This window comes from Corvus kubaryi, unplaced genomic scaffold, assembly GCF_017639235.1.
Source record: "Corvus kubaryi isolate FWS band 111438036 unplaced genomic scaffold, C.kubaryi_AGA036_p1.0 split1-131, whole genome shotgun sequence".
In the NCBI taxonomy this organism is placed as follows: domain Eukaryota; kingdom Metazoa; phylum Chordata; class Aves; order Passeriformes; family Corvidae; genus Corvus; species Corvus kubaryi.
The window spans coordinates 22,786,814-22,809,644 of NW_024582073.1; the positions used below are offsets into that span (position 1 = coordinate 22,786,814).

Genomic DNA, 22,831 nt, shown 5'->3' on the forward strand with positions numbered 1-22,831 from the left:
GGGCCTCTGCCTTCCTTAGCAGACACCTGTCTTTCAAAACCGAGACAACAGCCCAGCGCGCCCATGTGTATGCAGTACTAACACCTCCCTCCAGCAGAAACTTCATACCCAAGCTTCACATCACCCTAAAGCTAAAAGCTTCTTGGTTAAACTTTCCCTTGAATTTGGCATACATGTTTTTCTGGATCAAAGACTCCGACGCTTGCTTAACATTGATTTGTAAGCACCTCCAACATTTTGAAGATGACTCGTCACATACATGTGGTATTCTTGGCCTGGAGAGAGTTTGTGCTTCAACCTTTGCTCTAAAGAAGCTCTTTCTCCATGCCAATGGATACACTGCTCACTAACCTCTCATGGCCAAAGGATACTCTCTCCCTGAAATTCCATGTTTTGTTGTTTTTCAAGAAAAATTCACCCAAAGATTTAATACTTTAGTGGATTTTTTCCAAAAAAAATTGTATTATTTCACACATTTTAAAAATCAGCATTGTTCAGCTTGACTGCTTATTTTCTCCACAGCAGGTAAATTTTCCTCCTTTTGCTTGAAATTTCCTTCATCCATTATGTTGCTTTTCCTTCCAACCTCACCATAAACCTTTTCTCTTTAAGCTATGGTTAATGGTCCGTTGAACATCTCCCAAGTCAAAATATAGTGCTTGCTGCTTAAAAAAAAAACTAAGTAGACTTATGTTTATAAATAAAATAACAGCTAAAAACCTTTTATTTAATTTTTAAAAATTCTAAATGCTTGCAGAAATAAAGGGGTTTTTTTATTTTGCAACAGCCAGCAGTGATCTCTTCCATCTACCCCATCCATTTTTTTCTTTCCTTTCCTCTCTCACATATATAACCCTTCTTTTTTTTTTTCCTGGGGGAAAACCATTAGCCAGGAAAAGCCCTCAATGATGTTAGGGTACATCGACAGAGATACCCTGGCAGGCAGACAGGGTGGCTTTCTTGTTCCAACCCACCCTAACCAAGACTGTTGTGGGTAACAGGCAAAAATGAGCCAGAAGCCCAAAAAGGCCTGCAAGGCAGACAGATGTCTGGAAGGATAATGGTGATGTGCAGACAGAGGGACAGATGTGGCTCAAGGCACCCCCAGATACGCAACACTAGGCTTGGAGAGCTCTTTCAGCTCCTGGGAGAGTCTCCTTGAGTGAGCCAGCTGTCACCATCACAGTGAGTATTTCACTGGTGGATTAAAGCAATCACATGTCACAGCCACCAATGTTTTAAGCTCTGGGAAGCCACTCATGAATAACTAAGTGCATGTACTGCCCAGAAAGTCTATGTTCATGTCTGACACGCATTACTCAGTCGTATACATTGCTGCTTGTTTTGGGGCTAGGTCACTTGCCTCTGATCTACTGTTAATCTGTTTTAAAGCCAGGCTGGAAAATAATTTAAAGTAGTTATGTTTTAAAAAGGAATGCTCTGCACTGTTTAATTTTAGACTGTCAGCATGATTCAGCTAACTTGGCTTTTCAAGTGCTCTGGTAGATTGCAATCAGCTTGGCAATAAGACTCCTGACACTGCGGAGAACTCCCTGAAAGGGGATGGTGGAAAATGCCCTTCATTTGAAAGTGGGAAGTGAATATCTAAGGCTATTGGTCATATCCCGCAGACTAAATAAGACAGGTCACATTTGAAAATAGTGAGATGGCAAAAAGAGGAACACGGTCAGCATTTAGACACAGATCCAAAAAAAGCCTCAGGGGCATCAAATTCAACCAGCACGACACCCAATTTTTCAAGCTGGTCTGTGGCTGTAAGAATTAAGAATTAGATATGTATGTACCTTATAAAATGAGATTCCCCAGCATCCAGCTCATGAAACATGGAGCCGGGGAGACAGAGATAAGCAAAGGCCAGTGACCGAGGGACTGCTGAGGACAGGATGCATATTCCCAGGTAAACTTTCGCCCAGTGTGTCAATTAAAGTGACTTTTATGTATAAAGGAGACTTTGCCACAGACCTTGACTTCCCCTTGTAGACAGACTTTCGCAATGAGGTAATTGTAGCACTGGAGTGTGGTGACCACATGAAGCCACAGAGCTGCTCAGCTAAGTAATCCTTTCATTATCCCTCAGGACTCCTGTAATGAACACGTCTGGCCTCTTACCTTCTCTGACACAGCCCAAAGCTCAAGCAAGTCTGGGTTTGAGATCTGCCCTTTCCCATGAGATCTCAAGAAAGGACAGCTGGAAGTGATGGCTTTGTGTTGTACCGGGTGTCAAACGTTTCTGTGCCTTCTAAAAAACTAACTGGTCAAACAGACAGAAAATGCAGCTGCTTAAATGAATGAAAAGTGAAAAGGCACATCCAAGCCATGAGGGAGGAGACGATCACCTTTGTGTTCGGCTCCAGTGGAAGTTCAGATTTCCATGCTGGCATTACCATAATTTCTCTCCGTGACTTTGAGTTAGTCAACAGAGAGTGAATTAAAGACTGAGTGATATCCACAGTCTAATGCTATGGTTGTGCAGCATCACACAGAGATTATGGAAAGAGCTGATGTGAAGGCTGGCTCTGTGTACACAAATAAAAGTTGAACTGAACGCACTGGGCCTGCTTCCCACAGGTGGCAAAGTAGGAGCCAGATATCTGGAGAAACTCAGCAATGGCTCGCCTTACCTGAGTGGTCTCTGGGCAACAAAGCACAGTGTCCCCATCTCCTGTCCCGGTCAAAGTTATGTGTTGTTGAACACCTGAAAAGAATCAAAGGCGCAGCTTAGTGCAGCTTTAAACAACCTGGATGTTTGCACTGAAACTACAAGGCCTTCACACTCTGGCAACCTGGAAATTCATGCTTGTTTTTTTCTAATTAGCATCAGTGTCATTCAAATTCTCTTAAGAGCAGAGGAAAAAATATGCTTTCTTCTGTTAAAGTTGCTCTGCTCCACTTCTCTCAAATGAAAAACAGATTAAAAATGAAATGTAAATGCAGAACCTGGGATTTTCAATGAATCCTCCAGAAAAACCCAACATCCTTTCTATTTCTGGGATTAGAAAATGAAAGACAGAAATAAGAAACAAAACCAAAGCAAATTAATTGTGTCTTCTTTACTCATTACAAAACAAGCAAAACAGGACCCAGCCCATTTGTGATGCCTGACAGCTACTGTAATAATCTGTGGAGGCAGGAGACTGTCCACAGAGGGACTTTTCCTGACTTTCAGTAACAAGCCTATTTCACCCTTTTCACACTCAGTTCCTTTAAAGCATTCTTATTTTGGAACTTGCAAGATGAAATGAGGAAATAACTGACACGGTGGTGATTTCCAAACACACAGATAAAACCTCTCCTTTTTTCAGAGCAGGGGACTGAGTCCTGTGCACCCTCACCGGCGGTCTGTTACCTCAGCCTGTTATCTCTGAGGCTCAGAGCACTCCAAGGAGCACTGAGCTGCTATTCCTCATTTGCAGAAGTAGATTTGTAGGCTTCCCCAAGGCCACATAGGGAGCATGTGACTGAACATAGGCTGAACCTTGGAGGTCCACGTCCTGTCTCAATGCACCATCCACCAAAACATCCTCCCTGACCAGTTCTAATGCAGAATAATAGATATCAGCTACCTGGCATTAGAAGAAACTGGAGTTTATTTAATATGCCTGATGATCCATCTTCATTATGCATGGTTTTATCATACCCTGAGCAGTTGTGTGATTAATTTCTTCACCCTAAGATGTCACAAGTTAGATTGAAATTTTTTTGCAGTGCACGTCTACATTTTAACTGCCCTACTTTCCTTCTTAATTAGATGCTATGTGGTATTTAAGATGCATCATTCGAATGGAGCATCTGAATAGGCCATGTGTATTAAGTTTGGTGACCTCAATTATATAAGGTGCACTGAAAGATGTGCTTGCTAGTCTGGTGCAGATTAATTTGGCACATACTTGAAGAGGCTGTTCTGTCACAGGAATTAAGGCTGGTGCAACTGCTGGGAGTTGATGGAAATTCCTCAGTGATTCTTCAGTGGGAAGCGGATTGTGCTTTCTTTAAAGAGTAGTCTAGTATGCATGAGGATGAAGATGATGAATGAGTTAAAAGTGTCTTCAGCACTGCTTGTATCTCTTTTCAGCAGCAGCCAAGTTCTAACCAAAGGCAAAACTCAAATTTTTCCATCTTAAAAGGTTTTTTGTTGTCAGAGACCCTGACGGAGGCTTTTTCTACCAGCTCTCCACAAACCAGTGGTCCTCCCACTCGATGATCTCCACAGCCTGTCCTTCCCTATCGCCTTGCAGTGACTACAACGAGGTTGGTCCTCCCTTGTGATGTCAAGCTGCCTCCTTGGTGCTAAGCTTCTTGCACAGTCACATAATACTTTTATATTTTCCACCACAGATCTCTCACTCTCTGGGAGGATCTCAGCTCATCCTCAAAGCTATTTCACTTGTCTCCCTCCTTTTCTTTTAGAAATGTTTTCTTTGATTGGAGGCTTACCAAAAACGTGGTGACATTTGAGTCTTGTGGAATGTTATCTCCAGCAGCAAAACCAACCCAATGGCCTTATTATTTCTTTATGCTATTTTCAAATGAGCCCACACTTAAAATTTATGGGATAGCATGTGTCTTTACATCAGCCTGTCATATAAAATTGTTAACATAGGAGTGAAAACATTAAGACAAAGATACTGAACTCAGTACACCAGAAAAGTCCACTATGAGGGATTGATTTAAATAACATTTTAAACCCATGCATGATAAACAACATGGGAATGGATAAATAAAAGTGCATGTCACAGATGAGGCCTAACTGGCAGGCAGGATAAAGTAGGCTGTTTTTCCCATCAGGAGCATAGGGAGCCTTAACAATAGGATGTTTTGGAGAACAATAGGATGTTTCAGAGAACAAGCAAAGCCCCAGGCCAGAGGCAGACAGGTGTAAGGAAAGAGCTCTGCCATCACACTTGGTGTTGTCACCATGTTTGAGACTTGGAGGTTGCCTGAGACCTTTTCAGGTGTTGTTCTGACCATGAGACATGGCCAAACTTTGCCTGACAACACCAGACCAACCACCACCAGCTCCAGGAAAATTCAGAGCCTGATGCTTGACATCTCCCAGCTTAACCCACACGTACTTTTCCTTCCCAGGACTGTCATAAACTACCCACCTTGTAATCCAGCTGGCCAAAAGCCCTCCTCTGCACTGTTTTCAGTCTGTGGCCAAAGTATCAAAAGTTATCTTCTTGTTTCCAGGGAAGATGATAAGATCATGCCCTTCCTACACAGACCTAAGGTCACTCTTGCACAGGGGACCCAGACATCCAGACCTCAAGCACAGGATAAGGGTTCTGCAGGGTATGAATCAACACCTTCCAATTTATATCTCAGGCAAGGTCTGCTTTTGCCATTCCATCTTAAGGGGACCTGGTAGGCAGCAGGTGAGGGCAAGGCTTGTGCCCTTCCTGCCTTTTTCTGCTTTTGCCATTCCCCTTGAGCAGAATCTGAGGAACCCATCCCACCCTGGGACCCAGGGACAGGGTGCTGGCAGCTTTCCTGCAGCCACAGCTTGGTCCAGTTCAGACCACCCTCCCCTTTGGATCTCACAAGTGTTCATTGCACCCCCATTTTGTCTGTCCCTGCACTGCTCTGTCTTTCTAGTGGTACCAATGAAATTCAGTAGACATTCTAGTTGAGTCTTTTTCTCCTCAGCACAAAAGGAAAATTTACACTATATCTTTAGAAAGATACCATGTAAGACTTGGTAATAGGCCACTAAATAGAAATTTTTCTGTGAAAACAGATTATAATTAAGGGGAAATGCAATACAGGATGCTGTTAAAGGAAGTCTGTTATTTAAATACTGTAATTATTTTGTCTTCTTTCCTGTATTTTCAATAAATATTTATAAAGATACAACTTGTTAGTTGCTCTCAAAGAAAGTAAGGAGAGCTTTCTGTGGTCAGGAGCAGATTAATGTTGAAACACAGTACCTGTGTCATATGTAGTATGAGAAAACATAAAATTAAAGCAAATTTGAGTGAGGTTTGGCCTGCACTGTAAAGTCCTGCCTGTAGTCCTGACTTAAAGTATGACATGAGGACTGAGGACATGAACTTAAATGCATAAGTCAGTGCTCTCTTGGTCTGGTTTCCTTGCATTCACCCACAAAGAAGCAGTTTGGACCCAGCCTCCCATCATCCCTTACTAGCAGCTTGCAGGAGGCAGGAAGGGCACAAGCCTTGCCCTCACCTGCTGCCTATCAGGTCCCCTGGGATCAGTTATTTGGTGTAAGTCCAGCCTGGGTTAGTGCCAAGTCACACAAAAATGCACAGAGCAGGTTTCCCAACTGCTATTCAGGGCTCTTTTCCCGGCATCTCTGTGCCTGAAGTCACACGTTAAGTTGCTTTTAGCTTATGAGTGATGAGCAAACACTGGTCAGAAGGTCACCCATAGGGTGAAATGGTCTGTCAAAACCAAATAACTCCAGCTGTCCTCCTCCTCGTCTCCCCGCTTGTAAATGGCTTTTAAAAAGTCGGAAGCATAAGAGCAAGTTGTTCAAGGTCAGCTCTAAAGTGTGCTCTAACATTGGATCCCATCCATTCACAGTTTTTTCCATTTCTGTGGCCTAACTGGCCAAAAGCAAATACACAGTGTCATGTATTAACAGGATCCCTCTTAAGCATTGCATGAAATTAAGTGAGTCCAAAGGTCAAACTCTTTGTGGCTACAGTTCATCAAAAACAGGGTTCAAACTGGAAAATTATTCCAGTTCCCTTTCTTTAGTTAAGATAGTCTCAAATTCTTGTTTCCTGGAGGCTTCTCTTAGCTGGACTGTATGTGTGGATATTGGGGAAATTCTGAAGTGGTTTCCTAGCCTGAAGCTCGGTGTCTATTTGTGTAAACAGATTTGTGTTGTGTTGTTTACATTACACCAGCACTTACACTTGAAACAGATGTGTCATCAGAAAAACAGATCACCAAAAAATTAGACAGTCCAGTATAAAAAATGGGAGTTCTGCCCTTCCTGGGCAAGTAAAATAAACTCTAAAATATTATCTCCACCCTGAAAGCATGCAAGTGTTTGCCTTTCACATGGCTCATCTGGGCATAATTTTGACATTACTGGTACCCACATATTCTCTGCTTTGTTGCCTTTGATTTCAGTTAATATATGCCTATCATATGAGTTTGTCTGCAAAGTTTATCTTTTTTATTCAGTGCTTTAATTCAGTAGGGTTCCCACCTGACTGCCCCTACTCCCAAAATGAATCATGAATACCTCTAACAGCTTCTGCAAAAGTAAAAGAGTAACCTTTGCACAAAAGAAGGAGACCTGGCCTGAAACACACTAGTAGAATAAATCATTACCCAACAAACAGGAGTTGTACTACACTGTCCAAAGGGGTTCTAGTGCCAGTCTGGATAGAAATTAGAGACGTGGGGGCGGGGAGAAAACAGCTTTCCTCAAAAATCAGATGGTCTCTGCTGCAGTACAAGTACAGCCTGCACAAATCAAACAGCCCCTTAACCAATTGTCCTCTCTCTCAGGCATCTGTATCTCTCCTTTCTCCCTCAGCAGAGGGTTTCTATCAGGTCGTTTTTCAGTCCTGCTTTTTCTGTACTAGCTCTTGTCACTCATGGAAGTTGCAGTTCCAATCGGAAGGGCAGCGAGGAAACATTTCTGCAGTTCGTGACCTTCCTGTGGCCGTGGAAATGCAGTGCCAGGGCTCCCTTCCCCCTGAGCACAAGCCTTGACCCGAGCACCATGACTATCAGCAGGAGAACTGCACCAGTCTCCTTGGGCACAACACCAAGCTCCTGTTAATTATCCTAAGAGCAAGATTAAAGCACTAAAAGGATGACATTTTCATTTGAATGCTGTTTTAATTTATGAGCAATGTCAACTTACCATTTCTTTCTGGAAAACATATTTGATAAACATGTGTGATAAAACCTTCCACCGAACCGGAAAGGAAATTTGCATGAATGTCCATCCTCTGTAAACACTGAAATACAAATATTAAAAAGTTGTAATGCAGCTGAAAAGCGACCCACAAATTATATCATATACTATTATATGAAATTATGAAGACAGATATCTGCAAGTTTTTCAGCTGTGCTCTGGACTCTGTGTCTCTGCAATGTCTAGTGCATAAGAAGAGGCTTAAAATCCTACATAATGACTGAATCAACAAAGATTAATGGACTCTGCAGTGGAACAAAGATCTCAGATCATTTCAGTTCAAAATATACTGCAATTTCTGGTACAGCAAATCCCAATTATATTCATTAATTGCAATTACCATTTCTAATTATGTAGTATTGTAATTGTATATTAAAATAATTTCTGAAGTTGTATCCTTTCAGGCTCTATATCACATTGTAATATCTGTTTAAAATAATTAAGGAACCAGACAGTACTAACTGAAATAGAAACAGTCGGGAGGAAGAAGGTTTTAAAGGTTGGGGGTAGAGAGATAATTTTGAACATACCACCTTCCCTTTGGGATAAGCAGATTCCTTACAAGTGGGGAGAAACTAATGGGACCAGTGTCTAAAAAGGGCAAGTTTTATATTTGCCACATCGGTGATGGCAGTCTAAGGAAGGGTGGTGGGAGTTTAAGGAAGGCTAGTGGGAGTCTATCAGAAAAAATCCTTCAAGATGAGTCTTAAGAATGAGAGAGGCTGAAGACAAAAAAGACAATGAAAAACTGTCAGAGCTTATTTAACCATTAAACTAAAAGCAATCTGTTTTGAAATCCCAAAGTCTGAAATGGGAAGCCAGCCACTGCTGTAAGACAGAAATGGGACATTCAACCAAACTGGCAGCACAGCACATTTCCATTTCTCAGAGATGATGTACGACTGCTCCTTGTCCTGAGCTTACCCCTCCCATGATGGCTGGGGCTCCTGCACACTCTTGTAATATCTGTTAACCCTCACAAGTCCAGACATCTTGATGCCATGATGGTTTTTTTGCCTTTTATACCTCTGTTATACCTTTTTATAACTTCTGTATTCTTAGTGCTTTTTGCCTACATTCCTGGACTTGTTTGTTCACCTAGGAAACTAAACATTTTAGAAGCTTCATAGTTAGGGGTTAGTGTGCCCCAGACCCCAAGGTCCTCTCCAGAACACATTCTGTAAACTGAGATAGAACCATCCAGGGGAAGGCTCCTTGGGGAGGGGGGCTCATTCAAGCCTCTCATTGGGGAATTTTTGATAGATATGTTAATTAGTTAATTAGTAAGACCTATAATGTTATACCAGATATTTTGGAGGGCATTGTGGTGTGCATTTCGGTGCATTCAACCTGGACATGTGCACCTAAAGATCCTTAAAATAAATACCAAGGTAAAATCCCTTTTTCCCTTCTAATCTTGTTAGATTAGAAGGGAAAAAGTCACTAAGAGTCAAGTGTTTGACTCTTGATTTTAAAACCAGGAAAAGGCATCAATCTCAAAGAGCTGCTGAGGTCAGTCATTAGGATTACAGAAAAAATCACCTATCCCTGTGGTCCAACCCCTTTCTTAATCAGTTGGAATTAAGGTCACTCCATCTTCCCTAACTGCCTCCTTCTCTATCAGTGGGAAAAGGCCACTGCCATCCCCTCTGACATCCCCATGTCAATCCCTGTTTTCATACTCTGAACTAATTAAGCAAATGTTTCAATATCAGCTTTCTCTGTCTGATACCTTCCAGTAAAAGCAGGAGAGTTGTGAAAATAGATTCCCATTCAGAAGATACATCGTATCCCAAAGGCCACTGAAGACTGTTATAACCTATAAAGGCACCGCTAATGGCCCAGTGCATGTAACCTTTAACAGCAAAAGCATAGGACAATAAAAGCCTTAAAAATGGAAACTGCAATGCTCTCCCACAGCCAGGATGTCTGATCATTGGGGTGCCACAGAACAAATGCAACCCAGAAAGCTGCATGTGACTCAAACCTTTCTCCCACAGGGAGATCATAGACCACGGTAGAAATTGAACTTCTACATACAAAGAGTTCATGTGCTTGAAAGTTACAGGGCAGCTGCAGCTCTGATTAAGGATTGTAGCACATCTTCAGCCACACCACATTGTGAACTAATATAAAGCCCCACCAGCTCAGACAAACTAAAATCCCATCAGCACCCTCCCATTAATCTGCACCTGAAGGAAAATTACCTGAGATTCCTGAGCAAATCTCAAATTCCCTTTTACACAGAAATTAATAGTGGCATGACCATTCTATAATCCTGATTCATGTTGAAACAAAGACAGGCTTCCTACCGACTTGCACAGCACAGATACAGACAGGCAGAATCGTTCTTACTGTCATGAAACCTACTGGATTTGACTTGGTACCTTGTGGGCGAGTGAACCCATGATTTGAGCCTCTTCCTGCCCCAGATTTGTAGTGCTATAAAGAGAAAAAGAGAATGTGGATTGGAAACACAAATTCACTCTGGGAACCATACTACTGGTAAAAATGTACTTTCCAGGGTACCCTGAAATTGTGTTTCTCCCAACGTTTCTGAGAAAATCTCACCATTTGCTTGTGATTTTTGGTGGGGCACCGTCTGGTGAAAGAGGGTAGATACACGTAGACTCTTGAAAGGTGTCAGTTAAACCAGGAAAACCCATCACAACTCAACAAAGGCCAAAGCTCTGCTCCATTTTTTTCTTTCTATGGCCAAGGGATACATCTCCTATTTCTCTCAGCAGGAAGCATACATGCACTCTGGGGCCAGTTCACAGTTACAAATAATATCCCAACATTTGCTTTTTCCTGCTATTTAGTTGTATCCCCCAGGGCATTAGTTACAAAACCAACTTCTAACTGTATTTGGGTTTGCCAATCAGCAAGAAAAGAGCACTAGGCTGAGCTGATTTTAAGCCACAGGAAATAATAAAAAAATGGTAAAAGACTAAGTGCTGCTCTCACCAAAAGTGCTGGCAATTGAACTACAGCAAAATCAAAGTATCACAAAAGCAGTCAAAGAAGAAGCAGCACATCATGAACATAGAACTGGACAGGGGACATAAAAAGTGAGAATTAAGAAAAAACTGTTGCTAAGATATATAGAGAGGGCTTGAACAGTTCTGAGGAAAGAGCAGTTTTTGTACTCTACACAGGCTCTGCCACCACTGAGCCGTCTGCAATGGCTTCAGCCAGGGATGATCTTTACCTTGAACATGAGCATTCCTCTCTGCTCCCACACGTAATATCTGAGAACACACTTCTGTAATTCTCTGAGACAGTTAGGATTATACCACCATTTAAGCATATCTGAGCTAGTTTTAACCTAGCTAGTGAAATAAGGCTGATCATAAGGTAGCAATGGACTAACTGCCCTGCTAGTCCATGGTAGATGCCAGGTCATGGTGGGGTTTAAGCAAACTAGCAAATTCAAACCAGCACAGCCTGCTCAGCACTGCTTCACGTGCTTGGCAGACATATCCCCAAAAAAGACACAAGGCACATGATGCAAAAACACTGAGAGGTTTAGCATGGAAGCAGGGAGAAGTCTGAAAAGAACCAGATAGCCACATAGCTGGCCTGTTCAGTTACCAGAGAGCATTAATGTCTGGCAGTGGAGCACTCTCCCTCCATGCCACTGCAGGTACCTGTTTGTGCCAACACATTTCTGAGGTACATTTTTAAAGGATTTCAATTTTTGTGTGGTCCTTCCTCCCCTCCCATTCCTCCTCCACAGAAAGGCCTAGATGTAAGCAATTGCTTTAAACAGAGAAAGGTATTAACACCAGCTATCCCACAGACACACCCCCCCCCCCTTAGTGAGCACTGGTGTCAACCTTCATCTGGCAAATCCCTTTGAATGTCTCTTTCTCTGGGTCCGCTCAGTGGCTTCACTCATCCAACCCCAAGGCAACATGGTCCTGCCAGGCATCACATAGCTGATCCACCACTCCGAAACAGAAGAATCACTTACCATCCTTGCACAGTCACTGCTCAGAGTCAGAGCCAAGACAACAGTGAGAGGAGCACAGACTTTCATCTTTGCGTTCCTCTCACAAAGGTTTTGCCTGGCAGAGGAAAACTTCCAGGGCTGGGCTGAAGTGGGAGGGTGAATCAGGAATGAGCTTTCACAAGGGACTGTGATTTACTTGACTTTAGGGTATTTTAGTTTTCTAAGTAAGCAGAGCTGTTACCGTTGTTAATCATTAATGTCTTTGTGGGTAGAAGGGAATGCCATGTAGGGAGAGACTCTCCCTAAACCACAGGGAGTGAAGAGTGTACAAAGTGCCTGACCCTTGGAGATGGTCCCTGGTTTAACCAGCAAGCACTGAAGAGCACATCCAGAGGAGATGATCCAACGTTGCTTGTAACTAGAGCTGATTTATCACCCAGATGTTTCCCTTCTCTTTCTCTTCAGGAGCTAATGAAAAGCATGGTATAGCAACAATGAGCTCCAAGCAAGCCCACTCAGGAGCTGGCATTACATTGCAAAATATGGACCAGATCAATGCCAATACCAAGGATTACTCATTAACAGATGGTTACCTGCCTAGCTGCGATTTGCAACAGCAGCCTTCCAGCAACAGACTGGGAAAGTTAGAAAGAAAATACACATTACTCTGATAACACATTTTGTGTACCAAAAAGCTCCCTTCTGCCACCACCTGAGCAAAGCCATCTCGGTCTCATAACTGCCTGAGATAGCTGCACTGTAGTATCATTTCTAACATGGATGCAGAAGGTATTGCAAAAACTGAGATTTCACCAGTGCAGTCTATTTCAGCCCCACCTTGCCCCACAACCAAAATTCACAGGTTTGGCTGGTACAACAGTGTCTGTGCTCGAGGCTTTTGCTATGTCCTGTCAGTCAGGGACCGCACCTCTTCACACCCAAAATCCGCAGAGCCACAACAACAGAAAGAATACCATGGTCCTTGCTTAAGCTGTGTGCTGCCGTTTGAAGTTTCACCAGCACAGCTATGGAAGGGATATGATTCTTTTAAATTTTTTTGACCCAACAAGGCCATGGCTGTAAGGCCCAGTGGTGAAGCAGAGCTATCCCTGCACAAATTCGACACGATGGTTTATCATGGTGCAGAGAATTTACACCGGCTGTGCTATAACACTGCTGTGTCTTTCTTCACAGTAATAACTCCTGTTAGTTCAGCTAGGCCTATTTAGGTTTATGGACTAGACTTTGCTACTGTGAGCAAGGCTTGGAACAACAAGAAGCAGGCAAAGTCGGAATTTCCTTCCCAAAATCTAGCAAATAGGCAGAAAAAAAAAATCCTTGCCTCTACGCATTGCCGGTTGCCAGAAGTCTTGAAGCAAATAAAGCTTCAGAATAGACTTGTGGACTAGATCTGTTTTATTTTCACTCATTTCAAACCTGGAAATAGGATGTACAGACAGTCTGATCTGCCTGAGAACGCCTAGCAAAGCTGGAACATAGATTTCCACTTCCTCTCCTCATTCCTCAGTTTGGCCATCAGGTTTCAAATCAGTAATTCCTGTTCAATGGCTTACCATCCAGGTTACTGAAATTGTGCAAAGAAAGGGAAAAAAAAAAACCATTACCTGCTATTCAGCTCAGAGTTCCCAGAAGTTTTGTAGAAAGGAAGGAGCAGGGGAGCAAGGGGAGTGCAAATACCCTCTTCTACCCATTTCCAGAATGAAAATCATCCACTTCCAGGACCATAAACACTGTGTTTCTATGGTGACCAATGCGTGTTGTAGAGAAGCATTTTTCCATGCCTAAAAGTAACAGAGAAGAAAAGCAAGAATGCATTCTATTGTCAATGTGTACACTCCCAGTTGTTGTTGTTCATGTTGTAGATCTCCATCAAGAGCTGCAGTGTGTCCTGGGGAATCACAATTCCAAGCTTTTAGCTCAAACTGACTCCTTAACATGAGAAAAAGGAATAAACACCAACATCAGGAGCCACTTCAGCTGATAGGACGGTTCTAGCACAAAGTAAAAGGAAAAGACATCCAAGCCAAGAGTTGCAACAGCTGCCAGAAAAGCACCACCATAAAATGGGAATTATCCCTGAGTAAGGTCTGAACAGTGATTTCAGGGTTCAGACAGATCTGAATCGCTAAAAACCCCAAGTGCTCCATGTACACTGCCTGCCTTTGTTCAGCAGAGAGGTGTCTGAACAGGTCTTACAGCCATAGCAAAAAGGCAGAAATTGAGGTGTGTTTTTTTGGTAAATTATATAAAATGATCAGTGAAACTTTCAGCTATTTATAAACAGAAGAAACTCTGCCTGTCTCCTTCAGGCATTTCATAGAATTGTTAACATGAAGTATGCCACATCTTTTTCTTTTTTTTCCTTTTTTTTTTTTTTTTTTTTTTTTTTTTGAGAAACATTTTATCTCATTAGCAAGAAACTACTCGGAAAACTGAAGATTCAGTTTTGATACTGAATTCTTATAAACTTCACTTTGGGCATTTGGGAGTTCATAAGTGTGAAGAGTGCAATCTGTGCCAAAACCATCATCCCATGGTCAGGCTGATGAGCCTGCAGAGCTGCTCTCCATAACCTTCCCAAGTCTATTCATCTGTGACTCACTATTTCCAGCCTAGAGATGGAAATTTTGTACAGAGGGAAATAAGAATCAGGTGTCTGTGGAGCTAATAACTTAACAACAATGAGAAAAATAACAAAGATATAGAAGCAATCCATATGGCATTCAAGATAAATTCCGTAACATTAGGTTTTAGGCTTCACCTAGTGCCCATTTCAAATGAGGCTCTGTAAAATATGAAATTGATGTAAATATATGTGTGTATACATATACATAAACATAAATAAGAAAGAGAAAATCTGGAAATAAGAGCTAGAGGAAAACCTGGCTTTGGAGTGACAGAATATTTGGCAGCTCTAAGGCCTGGAGCCTGCCTTGCAACTCATCCCACCAGTGAAACTCCAGCTAGAGTCCAGTTCTTGTTCTCAAAGCAAATTCCATTTTCCTTTAAAGAAATCACATTCTGGTTCTTAATTTTGCTGCACATAATATTGAACATTTCCTGAAGAACACAGAATGCAAATGCATTTGGAGCCAGATTCTGCAACTGCTAAAGAAAATGTAAAGTTTTAAAATAAGATGAGGAATTCTTTTTCATGTTTGCAGGCTGTAATCCTTCTGTATCAAAGGCTAAAATCCATTCGTTTCAGCAGCCATTTTCCCCTTTATACTGACATCATGGAAAAAGAAAAGGCAAATAAACACACAAATAAACGAGGAGAAAGAGATAGAAGTCTTGCTGCGGCTGTATAACACACACTGATAATGCTTTGCCTTTTCCTCAATTCCCACACTGCAGTATTTTTTATTTCTTTAAATTTAACAATAATTAATAAAAGCTCAGGCTGAGCCCAGCCCTTGAACTATTTAATAATAATGAAACAATATTAACAACCATCCTAAATCATTAAATATCAACAAAATGTAAATTAACTGAGTCAGCCATCAATATGAAATAATAAAATTGCAGGGGTTTTTTTTCATCAATTAGTTGACTAGACATAAGTGGAAAAGACAAGTCTAGACAGACACACACGTACACATCCATTTGCATTCATCCCTATGTACCAGCTACCAAGGTAGTGAGAGGGCTGTCTGGTGACTAAGTTCATGTGTTCACCATTTTTACATTCTTTTCTGACCATTGTAAATGTTTCTGAGGAAACTTCCACTCAGCTACTCCAAAACTGAAGAAAAACCATAAACTTTTCTAATGACTGATTCCCCCTGTATTTTTGCAAATTTCTAAGCTTTTTCATAGTGATAAGGTAACCCAAACTAGTGGGGTATGCTGCCTCCTGAGAGGATCTGATTTCATGGCTTTAGTTGACATTATTGCTACAAAGCCCAGACCCAGCTTCCTGGCCAAGGAGACAGTTGCAGGAGCATTGTTGGCACGAGGAACTAGTGCAGGATCTAAAGCCTCTGCAAGTGTGCAGTGTCCAAGACCTTAGTACAAACTGATGAGTATGTGTGAACAGGAAGTAATTAGAACTATTTCTGGCATTAAAAATACAACTTTTGATTTATCTTTCAGGAATGGGTAGGATGCAAGCAATCACATGCGACAATTCTGCTCCTGGTGTACTAGCAAGGGGCTCAGTGCTGACATGGGACTGATGTACAAGCCAAACCAACTCCCTTTTTTTTCCTCTGGGGGACCTGCAAACCACACTAGAGACCTTGTTGTCACTGTCACATTGATCATTTCCTTCATCTCTGTTGCTTCATGACATTCCCATCACCCCGGCAGCCATTACCAAAGCTCAGCTGTCCCTGGTAATTAGTGAAGATCCAAATCACCAGAACTGAGGCTAACAGTCATGGGCTAAATGCATAGTGACTTTTTTTTAATAAATAAGGCAACACAGCAACACTGGAAGTGCATGAGGAACCCCTCCTATTCTCTCCTTCAACCTCCTCAGTTGCCCCAACACAGCAGGGCACAGGTCACACCTATCTTAGCAAATGGTGCAACCTCAGTCTTGTCACTCACACCCAAAACCAGCATCTTCACCCCTGGGCAACTGTTGTAACCGCTGGACTCTGCCAAGCAGGCTGCTGCTCCCTGAGAGCTCAGCGAGGGTTTCCTAGAGCCGTGCGATCAGTCGCATCCCGGAGTCCATTTGGGACAGCCCCGCGATCTGGCTCCGGGAGCCAGCAGCGTTACAATGCAGTGGGTGCCAAAGGAGGTGGAGAAGGGTCTCTCAGGAGACGGCTTTATTCACATCTTGTCCCAGCGCCCTCGAAGGCAGACAGAGAAACAGCACGGGTCTGGGTGCGGGGTGGTTTTGTCAGGGACTCAAGGGCGGTCCCTGGGTGGGGTTGGGGTACAGGAGCAAATAGGGAGAAACCGAGGGAGTGGCCAGGGCCAGGGCCAGGGCCAGGGCCAGGGCTAGGGCTAGGGCTAGGGCCAGGGCCAGGGCTAGGGCTAGGGCTAGGGCTGGGGCAGGGAACAAGGGGAGCATCACAGAATCAGGGGGTTAACAGGCTGCTGCAGGCAACAAGTGAACCTCCACCTTCTCTTATGTCTTCTGGAGTGGTGCCTTGAGAAAAGCCATTCTGTTTCTTTTGCTAGAGTGAAGACAGAAAGCTGAAATAATTTTGCTTGTTTGCTTATTTCAGCAAGAAAAAAATAAAAGTTTTGGCTCAAATCAAACTGAAAAGTTGAGTTATTCATATGAGCCTTAGACAGTGTAAAATCCAGCTACCTTGCAACCATGAATACCTCTGTGTGTCACCCCTCTTGTTCCCCTGGGAGCTTCAGAAATCCTGGGGGTAAAAAAGATGACATAGTTTTGGCTTTCAGAAAGAACTGGAGTCCCAGTCTATCCTCTCCTGCACCAGACTTTGCTGCTAATATTTGCAGTCCCCAAACTGGGGATAACCTCTGCCAAACAAACCCTTTTACAAACCCCTGTCCCCACTCCTCGAGGCAGCCAGGCTGCGAAAAGCGCAGCTGCCAGAGTCTGGTTGCTGAGCAGCTGGGATCCAGCAAACATGGATTGGGTGCTGCAGCACTTAGATAATCCTGGGACAGAGAAAGAGATGCCTTCACCCAAATGTTTACTCCTCCTCACTCCTCTCACCTCCCACACTCCCTCAGCACCTCTAGCAGCTCTCCTGGCTTCCCTCACCCACAAGCTCTCAGCTCTGGGGTTTTCTGCACTGATTTCCTTTCTCTTCTCTCCAGGGACTGAAGCAGTTCTCAGATCTATCATGTTATTTTTTTCATCTCACTCACTCCTCACCCTCATCCCCTCTGACACCTTGGCTGTGGATGTCCCATCCTGGCCCATGACCTTTGCCAGCAGCCTCCAACACCTCAGAGAGCACAGCAGCAGAGGGAATGTCATCCTTCTGTGCACAAGATGGTCTCAGGGTGTTATTGGGTATTCCTCCTGCCACTGCCTTCTGCAGGGCTTGGGGCCTCCTCTGGCAGCTCTGCAGACCTTCACATTTCCATCACATCTCTGCACAGAGATTGATCTGCTCCTGGATTTTCTCCACATGGTTCCTCCGGTTGGCCTCAGTGTGTTTCTGTTAAACATCACACTTCAGCAAACCCCACACCCTGGTGTTTATCTGACACTTCCACCTTCTTATCTCTCTGCTGCCCCACAGACATGACCTCTTTGATCTTGCTGTGCCCTAGCACCTTCTCTTCCCACACTACTGGGCCTGCACTCAGAGCTGTCCCAACCCTCAGCTGAAAGTATCAGACCTTGTGATTCCCTCTCCAGTCAAAGGGTGTTGTAGTCACCTGCATCCCCCAGTCCAGAGCTGCACAGCCTGTCCTCATTGCCTGCATTGCACAGGACCAGGCACAGGACTGTCCACAACCCAGCACCCTGGGCCATTTTTGTAATGGCTTCATGCATACTTCTCTGTGAAATCTCATTTTTGGCCAGATATAGCCACTGCAGTTGCATCTATATATTGCAGGTACATATTTTTAATGCCTTTACCTGCAGCTGTGCGTATGGATGTTTTTTTGATGCATCCAAAAAAGCTTTAGTTCTGCTCTGAAAAAACAAACCATATAAATATAGCAATGGAAGAGCTGGGCTTGAGCTGCAGAAACAAAACCAAGCTGTGCTTTTATGCTCCTAGTCACACAAATCTGTGAGTGATTTAAAGCTCTGCTACAAGTCACAATATGTAGAATCTTAATTTATACATCCCAGATCCAGATCTAACCAAGCTTTTAGAAGTCCATTTCAGGATAACACTTAGTTCTGTTCATACATCCAGATGTCATGCTATATCTGAAATACTATGCCGGCAACCAGCCTAGAGTGTGTTTGCATGGAGAGACTCTTCCTCCTACTGTATGAATAAGAGTGGAAAGTAGGTAACTGTATTTTTCAAGGACTTTAGTACAAACCTTTGCTGATAACCCTGGCTGAAACAGTAGGCCCATATACAGAGGCGTGTGGGGTTTTTTTTAGCTGTGTACTCACTGAAAACTGACAAGAAGAGGTGTGGAGGCACCCACCTTCCACTGATACCAACACATTTAGGTAACTTGAGCACAGGCTGATTTGCAGTTGTTAGGCATGTACATTTTTAGCTGTGCTCAAATTCCTGCAATTCCACCCACTTTCTTCATTAGCATATTAGACGCCCCCATGGCATAGTTTAAAATGGTCTAAGTCAGGCATGTGTGAGGGAAGGGGCTCCACTTGTGCAGCTGAAGCCTTCCCTTTCGAAGGGGAAAGAGCACTAATGAGGAAGGGACAACCTCATGGGAGGGATGCCAGCCCCACAGCCTGCCTTGACTTTGGAGTGATTTCCTATGGTAGGATGGAAAGCAGAGTTCACAAATAATGCTCCAATTATTCTGATTGCAGGCCTAATAATCTCCTGTATGGAAAGCTGTATATATATGTATATATCTACATTTTCTGTATGTTTCTCTTGTGTGTGTGTGTATATGTATACATATATGGAAACCAGATGGTTTTTCTGCTCTGCAAGTAAGTCCTATGCCAAGGGCTGAAGAGCCAGCATACATCAGCTGATCAGCCTTTTGGCTATGGTGACCAGGGCAAGCCAGACAAAGAGGTGCCCTCTGCTAAACCTGTGCCCTGTGCAGGGAGTGCTCCCATCCCTCAGGGTCACTGAGGCAGCTGCCCAGGGCCAGCAGGGCTGCTTGGACACTGCATTTTGCCATATCATCGTGAGGATACTCACCCTGGATTTGTCAGTCTGTTGACCTAGCACAGTGTTTGCCTAGGCTTTCCCTGGAGTTTTTGCATCCCAAATCTAATGGCAAATCTGTAAGAGACTCCTCAAGCTTCACCCTTCAGACTCCCTGCTGCCAAGGTCTTGTTCCTATGCAGGAAAAGGACCCTTGGACCTCAGTCCCATGCCTTGGGCTGCATTTGGGAGAGCTGGTGATGGATCAGGTAGGCAGAGAGATAAGGCTGCCTCCTGGAAGCAGGGACACAGTGTCTCTTAGCAGGGCTGCCCTCTCACTGCATACAAAAGCACCACTACTGATGCCTCTGTTATCTCCCTCTGCTCTTTCCTGTCCATGGTCTCATCCTGCTGGGGACTGCTGCACATTTTTGTCCACCATATCAATAGGGATTCTGTCCCTGGCAAAACTCCAGGACCATTTTTCCTGCACTCCTAAAGGCTAGGCAGGCAGAGATGTCCCAGGAAGAACCTGGGTTCCCTTCTGGTGAGCAGTCCTCTCCCCACTGCACAAATCCTGACTTCAGAAGTGACAGTGTACCACTCACAGCCTCAAGAACAGGCTCAGGCTAAAGATTTCACAACACGGTCAATATCCCTGCTGTATTTCCTTCTCTCTCTTCTTCCCCCCTCATTTTCCTGTACCTCCAGTGCCACTCCTTGTAATTGCTGCAGAAATGTAATTGCTGCTCTGTGTAATTGCTGCTGAAATAATCTGAGCTGTCATTGACTTACATTGTTCACAGATCAGGAGGAACTGGCAGATGAGAGTCACCCCACCTAGCTTCAGGGGCCTCCTGCATATGTGTTTACATCTGAGGTAGGTATCAAGGCTCACAGATTAAGCAGTGGAGACCTCAAAAACATAGAAGTGTTAAATTTAATGTATGAGTCACCCATCCAAAAGTATGTTTCAACAGAAGGATGAAACAAATCATTCTTTATATTCATGGATGGTATTAAACAAACAATTCTTTATATCCACAAACAGTATTAATTACATCCCTAACAAATACATAAAGTAACATCCATGTTTAGGACACAAAGGCAGTTTTGGAGTAGATACCTAAAGTGAGGCAAGATCCAAATTGGTTTCTCCTAAAAGAAAAATCATGACTTTCAGATCAGCTCTGCTAATTGTATTTTGAACTAAACTGGACTTTCTTTCACAAACAGGAGGCCAAATCCTGTTGACTAAAGTGTCTAGCAAGCAAAATTACATCTTGTGACATCACAGAGTAGGTACAAGCTGATGTCATTGCAATGAATGGCAGCAGAATCTCATACCTCTTTCTCACAAGAGCATAAAAAAACAGGCAAGATGCAATGGGAGAACCAGCTTTTTCCAGGAGATGGAGGTGGTGCAAGACCAGCAGAGCTTCACCCTCCAGCACCTTCCCACAGGAGATGAACATCTGCCTCCCTTCACAATCTCACAGCAGAATGAGGTTGCAGCATGTGTTACCCTGGATTTTCTAACACAAACTTTAGTCAACACTCAAATGAGCAAGGGCAAGATTAGAGATATGCTCCCACCACCACGGATTATCTCCTGCTTGCAAACAAGTTTCAGCTAACTGCTCTGCATACAGAGGGCTGATCTCAGCCAGGCATTGCTTCATCCTGGCCATAGCACTGACTCTGGAAATTTTAAAATCATGGAAGAGGTTGAGGTTATGTAGCTGTTGGTGGTGAGGGAGTTCATGCTGTTGGTATACTGGTAAATAATGGCAAATAGCAACTGAAAAGGATGGATGTGCAAGTCTATAAATGAGGGAGAATAGTAAAGTAATAGTAATTAAATTTCTCCTCATCATATGGTTTCATCTTTCCAGAAAAGATGCAAATCATTAAGAAAGACTCCAGTTACCTCTTTCAGGAATGGGGAGAAGCATTAGTTTCATTTTTGTGCCCTGGCCTAAGAACACACCACTCCAAGAGGGATTAGCTTTACTCAGATGAATTTCTAGCTGGCCTTTCATTTTTTATCAGTCTGCTCTGGAATTGAGGTGTGAATCTGCACAATAACTGAGTTCTAGACTATTTTGAGATTGTAAGCAGATCTTTGCAGGCAAAAAATACAAATGAGGAACAGGTTGGTGTCCCCTGGCAAGGCAGACACGAAGTATTTAAGAACACATTTCCCAAACTTGGACTCCAGGACCTTCTCCAGGAAGGTGGGTGAGTGCCCTTACAGCGCCCATCCTGATACTTGCTGCAGGCTATGGGCACCTATGGAAATGCTCCAGTGGCCTTGCAGCTCTGTGTACCTGCAGGGGTGGGATTCACATTTATCACTGGAAACTGGGATGAGATTATCACAAACAGCAATAAAGTGCTGGCATGGACTTGGAAAACTTAGGTTTCATCCCACTCCGATCAGTCATTATTTTCCACTATTGGTACTTAAATTTCTGTATTCCTCTTGTTCTGTCACAGATTGTTCAAAGAACAGAGAGGGATGTGGATGAGAAGGGAACCATTGAAGGACCATTGTGGCACTGATACAGCTTAGTTTACACAGGCACTGAACCCCTGTCACCTCCTTTTCTTCCTTTCTTCCTTCCTTTTCTTTCTTTTTTCCTTCCTTTCCTTCCTTCCCTTCCTTCCTTTCTTTCTGTTTTCTTTCTTTTGTAGATAGAACATCTGTGTATTTTAGTTGTGCTAGCAGCAAGGGCAGAGCAGTTCTGATGCACTGGTCCCCTCAGACCACCACACAGAGCTAGACAACACACCAAGACTATACAGACAAGAAGCCAGAGGAGGATTACACTGTACCTGGAAAACATTTGGCTATTCAGGCTTGCAATCCCTTTGTGTTGCTAGAATAGAGCAAAAGGAAATAATTAAAGGCTAAAAAAATACCCTACTATTATTAAATTCCAGAGGATGAGCTATTTTTAAGGTATATAAATATTTGGCAAGAATTCTTTACAATCCTCATTTAAAGGAATTTCTTTATGTAGGCTAGGCTTAAGAAGATATCTTTGCAGAATCTAATAAAATGCAGGTGATTTTTATGTTGTCTCATACTTCCATTTAAACTGCAATGTCTAAATGGCAGCAGGTCCCAGAATAACTGAAAAAATATTTTTCACATCTTTTCCCTACATTGAAATTAAATATCAATGAAACATTATGAACTCTAGTGGTATAAATTACTTACTTACTACA

At 43.1% G+C, this 22,831-nt stretch overlaps 1 protein-coding gene across 3 annotated transcripts in view; it reads right to left on the minus strand.

The window, feature by feature from the left end:
* HGFAC (HGF activator) overlaps positions 1–12,072 on the minus strand; it is a 41,633-nt gene extending 29,561 nt beyond the window's left edge. For 2 of the 3 annotated variants that reach the window (XM_042053520.1, XM_042053519.1), the window contains exons 1-4: positions 11,898–12,072; positions 10,309–10,363; positions 7,868–7,964; positions 2,643–2,716 (exon numbers count right to left, since the gene is read on the minus strand). In XM_042053520.1, coding sequence (XP_041909454.1) covers positions 2,643–2,716; positions 7,868–7,964; positions 10,309–10,363; positions 11,898–11,963 — 292 coding nt within the window. In that variant the 5' untranslated portion in view covers positions 11,964–12,072. The remainder of the gene's footprint in view (positions 1–2,642; positions 2,717–7,867; positions 7,965–10,308; positions 10,364–11,897) is intronic. The other variant, XM_042053521.1, reaches the window with a different exon arrangement.
* Between the last annotated feature and the right edge of the window lie 10,759 nt (positions 12,073–22,831).